We start from the raw sequence: 8,838 nt of genomic DNA on the forward strand, positions 1-8,838 counted from the left end.
TATTCATCATTTATATTTATTAATCCTTCACCTATTTCTTCTATAATGACATACAACCGATCTTTGGAGTTTCACCATTGTATTTTGCCTTTCTTATTTATTTTCTTATCTCCAAATCAATTTTATCTAGGTCAGTGATTTTCCAATTTACAACTGATGCTGAATATCTGAAGATAGGGATTACTTCCGTGTTTATTCTAGTAATATATCTTCTATTCCTACTTTCATCACTGTTTATTTCTTCCATCTTCTGATTCATTTTTTCTTTGATGGTTTTACAATTGAAGGTGTCATCAATTTCGTCGGACTGCCATATTCCTAAGTATTTATACAAGTCCTCACCTTCAATGACTGGGATGTTTTGCATTCCATTTGGTATTTTCTTAATGTTTTTTAATACCATTCCTGACTTTTTCTCATTCATTTCCATCCCTATTCCACTTATTAATTCTTTAATTTCATTGTGGATTATTCCCATTTCTTCACTACTTTCCGTCATTATTCTCAAATCATCCATATATAATGTGTGATTTGCTTTTGGGAATTTCTATTCGATGATTTGAGAAATTACATTCATCTGAATGATGAAGAGTAGAGGGGATAAGGAATCACCTTGTAAAATTCCTCTATTTAATTTAATACATCATAGATATTCATTAAATTTATAGCCGATGAATATCTTCCATCTGGTCATCATACTTTCAATCATGTCAATGATGACACCCTCTACATTAAAATATTTTAATGATTCAATTACCCATTCGTGGTTTACTGTGTCATATGTTTTCTTAATGTCATAATATGACTCATCATATTTTGGGTATTTATCTTCTTTCTGCTGCTTTAACATAAAACTATTAATTATTCCTTCTTTAGCAGCTAAAGATTGTAACTTACATCCCAGTTGATTACTTATTTTAAATGATTCATTATTCATGTTAAGTCTTCTGTGAATCTTTTCTTTTAATATGGAGGTAAATACTTTCATAATTACATTTGTACAACTGATATGACGATAATTAGTGACATCATTCCTATCACTTTGTGGATTAATAAAGTTCTTCCACTTACCATGTCTAATGAGATGTTTTCAGGGAAGTTCAACCATTCATTAAAGATATTGAGAATGATTTCTCTTGATGATGACATCCTTTTCCAATAATACCCATATATAGTGTCTATTCCTGGTGTTTTCCAGTTATTTATTCTCATTATACTTAAATTTAATTCATTTATTGTTATAATGACATTATCATAATTTCTATATCTTTCATTCAATATGGTGTTTTGTTTTATTTTCCAATTCTCTTTATTTAATATCACCTGTGTTTCATATAACGATTTCTAATATTCTAAAGTAATATCGTTATTTGGGTATATTTCATTTTTGTTTCTTCTTTATTTTAATTTTCTTGTTAGAATCAAACATGATTTTATTTGTATTGATTCTGATTATTTTATCTTTATTGAATTTAATTCTTTCTTTTATCATTGTCATCATATATTTTAGATACTTTATTCTTTCCAGTGCTTTAACTTTAATTCATTCTTCAACATGTTCATTTAATTTCATGTTGCACTTTATTCTGTATAATTTCATTGAATAAATCTTCTAGTCTATTTATTTTCTTTAGGATTTCTTTTATTTCATCATTTTTATCTCTTATTATTTATTTTGGAGATAGAGGTGCATAACCATTGAAATCCTCTTCATATCATCTTGCAGATCCTGCATTCTGCTTCTTGACCATATCCATCTATTATTAATTTCTATTATTAATTGGTCAGCTTCTTTTCTTTGAAAGTAGTAATTAATGTTAGTACATTTTTCTATTTTCATTTCTTTTATTTTATTGATGAGAGTTTTAAGGTATTCTTCATCAATTTCAGTAGAGTTATTCTTTAATATGTTGTTTTTTATTATTGAATTACATTCTACTCTTCTATTATATCATTTAATTTCATTTTAATGTATCATTTAGTATTTTCTTTTATTTTATGTGATATTTTAATATATTTAATATATTCATTTTCATTATTTACATTGATATTTATTACTTTTATTATACTTTCAATTTGTTCATTTCTTAATTTCTTATATAATTTCTTATTTAACCAATTAATTGCAAAACAATACATCACTTCAATTAAAATTCTATTTCTTTGGTTTGTTGTATTTCTTGTCTGATTATCATCTCTTGTTTTTTTTTTGACAATCAGTGCGTTGTTTTTCTCTTCGATTTCAATTACTGTCTTTTTCATAGGAGTAGTTTCGTTCATCTCCATCATCCATGATGTTGTTTTCCTCAATATCGATTGTGTATTTATCACCAATGTCTTTGTTTTCTTCTTCTTAAATTTTTAAGGTTATTGGAATATAAATATAATTCGTACTTCTTTTAAATGCTTCATTCTTTAATTCTATTTAATTCTCATCTTTTACACATTGAATCATTTTCTTTTTCTTTTATTCTTTTTCACTCATCTCTGTTTCTTTTCCACATTAGTTACTGTTATGATATCTTTATATATTCGATTGTTTGTTCTTTTTTTTACTTTCATATCATAGATATCATTATTCAAACATTTTAAACTAATTTATTATCATTTTAATTGAAATACTTAAATGAAATACTTATCACTTAAAAGTTGCAATCAAATATTGTTATTTAATAAAATTAATCCTTTATTCACCTCTTCTTATTCTTTCTTGTTCTTTTCTTTCATAGATAATACTCTATTAAATAACCAGTTAAATCTTCATCTCAACAAAGGATTATTGAAGAAAGAATGTGTTTGGTAGTAGTTGAATTGTCTTAAATTAAGACAGTTATAAAAAGGCAACAGCTACTATGTTTTGAATGAATAGCTGAAATAAAAGAAGTTAAACAAATCATAACAGCAGTTTTTGAAATAATACAATCCAACAAACTATTTCTAGATAGTAATGGAGTTACAGACATGTGCAAATCATGATATATTTATCAAGGAAAGAAGTTCAAGAAGAAACAATAATAGATATAAATAAGAAGTGAAGAATAAAAAAGAAATTTGAAAGAAATAAATCAATCCAAACTTCAATTAATAACTGTTTCTATCAACTCTTAAATTCAATCTCACATTCATTGCACTTAATTCAGCAGCCAAATATCTGAATACATAAGGAATTTGAATCTTTTTAACAATAGAAGTTGGTCCACAACTTTGACAAACCATTTTATCATATTCTTTAGAACGTTTAATAGTACATATACTACCACATTTTGTACAGACATAATGATAACATTTATCAGAACATTCAAACAATCTATCATGAACTAACATAGCTGTACCATGAGCAACCAAAGAGTCTCTTTCCATCTCACCAAATCTAATTCCTCCTCCTCTCTTTCTTCCTTTAATTGGTTGATGAGTAACAATACTAATAGGTCCAGTACTTCTGACTTGATATTTATCTTTAACTTGATGGACTAATCGTTGATAATAAACAATACCAATATAAATATCTGATTGTAATTCATTACCATAAATTCCAGAATATAATGGTTCACTTCCATAATAATTATATCCATATTTTAATAATTGTTTTCCAAAATAATCAACTGCACTATTTTCTTCATCAAATTTAAATGGTGTAGCATCTTGATATTCTCCTTTTAATGCTCCAACTTTACTTGCCATACTTTCAACTAACATAGCAATAGTCATACGAGATGGGAATGCATGTGGATTAATAATAATATCTGGAGTCATTCCACTTTCAGTAAATGGCATATCTTTTTCTTGATAATGAACTGATAAAGTACCTTTTTGTCCATGTCTTGATGAGAATTTATCTCCAATAACAGGTGTTCTATTATATCTAACACGAACAACTGCTTTTTGTAATCCAGAATCTATATTATCTCCTCCAACAATTCTAACACTTTCAATATATCCACGTTCTCCCATTAACACTTTACCTTTAATCTTTCCAGTAATTTTATCAATATGTGAATAAATTGGAGAATTTTCAAAAACTTCTCCTGGTCTTGGTAATCCATCATCATCTAAATGTTCATCAAATACTTCTCCTGAACTAGTTGTTCCTGAAAACATTTCATTCTTTTCTCCTTCTTTTTCAAAATCTACTTTATATGCTTTATATTGACTTCCATGACCAAACCCTCTTTCAATAGCTGACTTTTTAATAATTAATGCATCTTCCATATCATATCCTGTATATGATATAACAGCAACAACTGCATTAGCTCCAGTTGGATATTCATTAAATCCAAATGGTTCCATTAATGCACATTGACAAATTGATCTTTGTGGATAATGTAACCATAATAATTTAGTATCTGATCTATATTTATTAGAAAGTGCTGGAATACCCATAGTTTGTTTTGCCATTTGACATTGATACATATTTCTTGGTGATTGATTCATATGACAAAATGGTGTTAATGTAGCTAATAATGATAATGAATTTAATGCTGAAATTTCTTCATATTCTGCATTATTCATTCCTTCTATAGAATCTCCACATTTAATATCTAAGAAAACTTGTTCATATGGTCCAATATTAACTATATTTCCTGTTGCCCTATGAATAACTGGTCTAATCATTTGTCCTGGTAAATCATTTAAATATAATGCATGATATCCATCTTGAAGATATCCATCACAATATCCAATTTCTAATGTATTTGGAATTTTAGGATTATAAACAGCTCTTTCATATCTTAATTGTTGAACAAATGAATTAATTTCATGTGGTGAAACTTTTCCAATAACTTTTCCATTTAATAAAACTGGAATATAAATTGATGGTAATTTCATAAATTGTGTTGATACCATTCCAAGTTCAGTACATAAATCAATAATTTGTTGATCTGGTAATGGATGTTTTCTTGCATTAATTCTACATGAAACTGCAAAATGATTTAATAATCCACATGGTGCTCCATCTGGTGTATGTACTGGACACATAAATCCCCATGCTTCAGGAACTAATTTTCTAATTGAAGTAGTTTTCATAGTAGTATAAAATGCACCTCTATGAACTGAAACAAAATGACTTGTAAAACGAGAATGATTTAAACGTTCTGCTGTAATAGAAAATCCATTTGTTTGTTGAAGATCAGTAGTAGTATTTGTTTCAAAATTTCCTGTAGAAATAAAACTTTTTATTCTTGTACCAAATGATTTAGCTGCACTACTCAATGCTCTTTGAAGATATATTTTTTCTGTTACTTTACTTCCTTTTTTAACATCTTTTAAATCTTTAAGAATAAAGAGTCTTGCTTTTGATAATACATTTTGAATTTCTTCTTTTATTACTGTTTGATATAAATGTCCTGGAAGTAAAACACCTTGACTCATTGGAGTATCAACTCCTTCTTCATCAATTTCTCCATGAACTAATGCAAATAATTTTTGTAACATAAAAATAAGTAAATCTGATTTTTCTGCATATGATGAAAGATGAACTAAACAAAACTCATCTAAAACTCTTTTTCCTAATTCTGTATCATTTACTCCTTCAGTACCATCCATAATAAGTCTAAATTTACTTCCAATATATGTTAATACTTGTTCTGGTGAATTTAATCCATTTAATGGACTTCCATTTTCTCTTCTAACAAGCATTTCTGCTGCATTAACTAAATTAGAATTTTCATAATTATTCATTGTAATTAATTGAAATATTTCTCTATCTGACATTCCTCCATATACTCTTAATAATAAAACAACTGGAATAAAAAATTCTTGTTTCTTAAATATAAATCTAAGTGATACTTTTCCATTATCTAAAAAGTGTAATGTATTTGTTAATGTAGTAATATCATCTCTCATACATCTAATAATTATTCCATATTTTGTAAAATGTGCTCCTTTATTTGTCCAACTTGGTCTTGTTACAGCTAATGGATGATTTGGTTTAGCATAAACTATCATTCTTAAATATCTTTCGATTCCATTAATAATAAAATATCCTCCTATTTCATGTGGATCTTCTCTTATATTAATTCGTTCTTCTGGTGTTGTATATTCACTTCCAATCCAACATTTACTTGACCCAACCATAATTGGAATTTCTCCTCCATCAACTTCAATTGTTTTATTTGAATCATTTTCTTTTATTGTTATTGTCAATTTAATTCTTCCAGAATATGTTAATGCTGCACTTCTACACATATATGGAAATAATGGTAATCCATTATATGTTGGTTTTTCTATTGAAATACCTGTACATGATAATTCCATTAATTCAGTTGAATCCTTTTTAATTATTTTATACTTTTTCATATATTTTAATATATCTTCTTTTCCTTTTTCAAGAAAATAATTAAAACTTTCTGTATGTGCTCTTGTTAATTCTTTAAGTTCGTTAGATGGTTTGTTTGGATTTAACATATTAATCTTAGAGTTACTATCTAAAACCCTTTTACTTCTTTCTTTTCTCTCTTATTTCTTTCTTATTTTTTTTTACTTTCTTCTCTAAAACCCTTTTTTTTTTTTCTTTTCTTTTTCATCTTTCTGTTTTATATAACGCTTTTAATTTCTTCTTCTCTTTTATTCTCTTTATTCAATTTCTATCCTTCTGTTCTTTCTTTAATTCCATATTCATTATTCTTCTTGTTCTTATCAACTTATGCTTTTTTTATGATTTATTTATTTCCCTTTTTTTTGTTTCATTCTAACAAAAGTATTAAAAACTCTTTTATTTAATTTAATTAAAATAGCTTATTACTCTTTTGAATTTCAGTTTATTACTTTTATAATTGTTGGTGTTTAATTCGATGTCTTTCTTCTTTTTTGAGTTAATAGAAATATTTCTTTATTCTATTTATTAACTTAGTATAGATACTTAAACTTTTAATATATTAATTATATTTGTTTTTAAATATATGTCTTAGATAATTTTTCTATAATTTCTTTCATTATTATTCCATTTAAAATTTATCAAAATGTACCTATTCTTCAAACATATTAATATATGAAACATCTAGTCACTGCTACTATAGTAAATGTAAATAATGAAAATATTATTGTTATGATTTAATTAGTATAAAGAATGTGAATTATGGTTATTGTTTATATTCGTTTTCATTAAAAGAAAAGAGTAAAGTAATGTTGAATTTATTCTTTTATCATTTGTTTGTGCATGTTTTTTTTTTTCATCTATCATCGTCTTTTGTTTTTATTTCTTTGAGTTTGATTAATTCATGTTGTTGAACAGAATAAATTTCCATCATTTCAAAAAGTATTTCATGCCTTTCATCACTTTCTCTTTTATTATAGTCTTTGTGTTGTTATTCATTTCATATTTTGTTATTCTTATTGACTTTTTGTTAGTAAATTGGATTATTGTATTTATATTTTGAATTGTCAACACCTCTGTTATTCATTCTCATTTCAGATTTTATTAATGAATGTTTCAATGCATGGATATTTTGTAGTGAATGTATTATTTATTTTCTCATTTCTGAATGTGGTAATATCAAATACATTTTATTCTTTCATAAAATAAACAATAACATAACAAACAATGACTATTCAATAATAATTCAATAAATAATAAAATAGAACATAAGATAATGTGATTCATAGAAATATAATATATATGAATAATATAATCAAAGAAAATAACAATAATAAATGATATATAATATCAAATAAGAATAGAAGAAATAAGAATATTCAAATCAAAATCATTCAACTCACATTTATTTTATTATGAATTAAATAATAATTTTAATTAATTAAGAATAATTTGTATTTATTGTAATATTAATTAATATTTATATTATTTCATTCATTTGTATTTTATTTGTTTTTGAATTTATATCAATTGAATTACATTTTAATATAATCTGATTCGTATATTTTATTTAGTTATTCTTTTATTTCTTTATTATTTATTCTTTTCTAATTATTCTTCGTGATTATTGATATTTCTCCAATTATTTATTACACACATTATATTTTTATTTGTTTTTATTCTTTTCTTTATTTCATTCTTTTTTTTATTTTGTATTTTATCATTTATCTAATGAATTTGTATTATTCAAATTTCTCATTCTCCATATTTGTAAATGTTAATGTTGTATAAATTGTTTAAATTCGATTTATTTCATTTGAATAATATCATTTCATATTTATTTGTTAATTTATAAAATGTAAGAAATGAAATTTTATGTATCATTGTATATTATTTATACATTTTATTATTCCATCTTTATTTTGATGTTATTCTTCATTTTATTCATTTTCTATAATTTATTGAATTTCTTTATTTGTTATTTTATTCTATTTTTATGTTATATTCTATCACTTATTCTATTTATTCTTTTATCGTCTTTTATTATATTCGTTATTTCTCTTTATTTTATCTTTTATTCTGTATCTATTATGTTGATTCAAATAGGTATTTTATTTAAACAGATACGAAATTAATGAATTTACTTTTTATTGATATTTTGTTTATATGACATTTATTATTCATTATGACATTTCTGAAACACCACGTACGAAAATCAGCAAAGAAATAATGCATCCAAATAATTTACAAAAATGAAAAAAGATGCAAAATAATTTGCATCCATAGAATATTCAATTTATTATATTTTGCTCCTAAAAAAATAAAATAAAAAATATGATAAATATACAATCTGTATATATTTATGTTTATATTTTATAATCATTTATATTCATTTTGTATGAAATATTAATGAAATAGATGATTTGATTATTCATATTTATTTTTATTATTCATATTCTTTTATTTATATGTTATTTATCTATCGTATTTTTATATTTTTATTTTTATATTTATTTCTCTGTTTATAT

General features: G+C 24.4%; 1 protein-coding gene across 1 annotated transcript, besides 1 other annotated feature; it reads right to left on the bottom strand.

Annotated features, from left to right (window-relative positions):
* Positions 1–2,354: part of a repeat region that runs on past the window's edge.
* Positions 2,355–3,081: 727 nt separating this feature from the next.
* Positions 3,082–6,402, bottom strand: EHI_186020 (DNA-directed RNA polymerase subunit, putative; the record flags this gene model as incomplete). The annotated part of the gene is made up of 1 exon (XM_647255.1): positions 3,082–6,402. One exon carries the CDS (start codon positions 6,400–6,402, stop codon positions 3,082–3,084), a length of 3,321 nt encoding a protein of 1,106 aa, XP_652347.1.
* Positions 6,403–8,838: the final 2,436 nt, after the last annotated feature.

This window comes from Entamoeba histolytica, genomic scaffold (assembly GCF_000208925.1).
Source record: "Entamoeba histolytica HM-1:IMSS scf_1104750519111 genomic scaffold, whole genome shotgun sequence".
Taxonomy (NCBI): domain Eukaryota; phylum Evosea; order Mastigamoebida; family Endamoebidae; genus Entamoeba; species Entamoeba histolytica.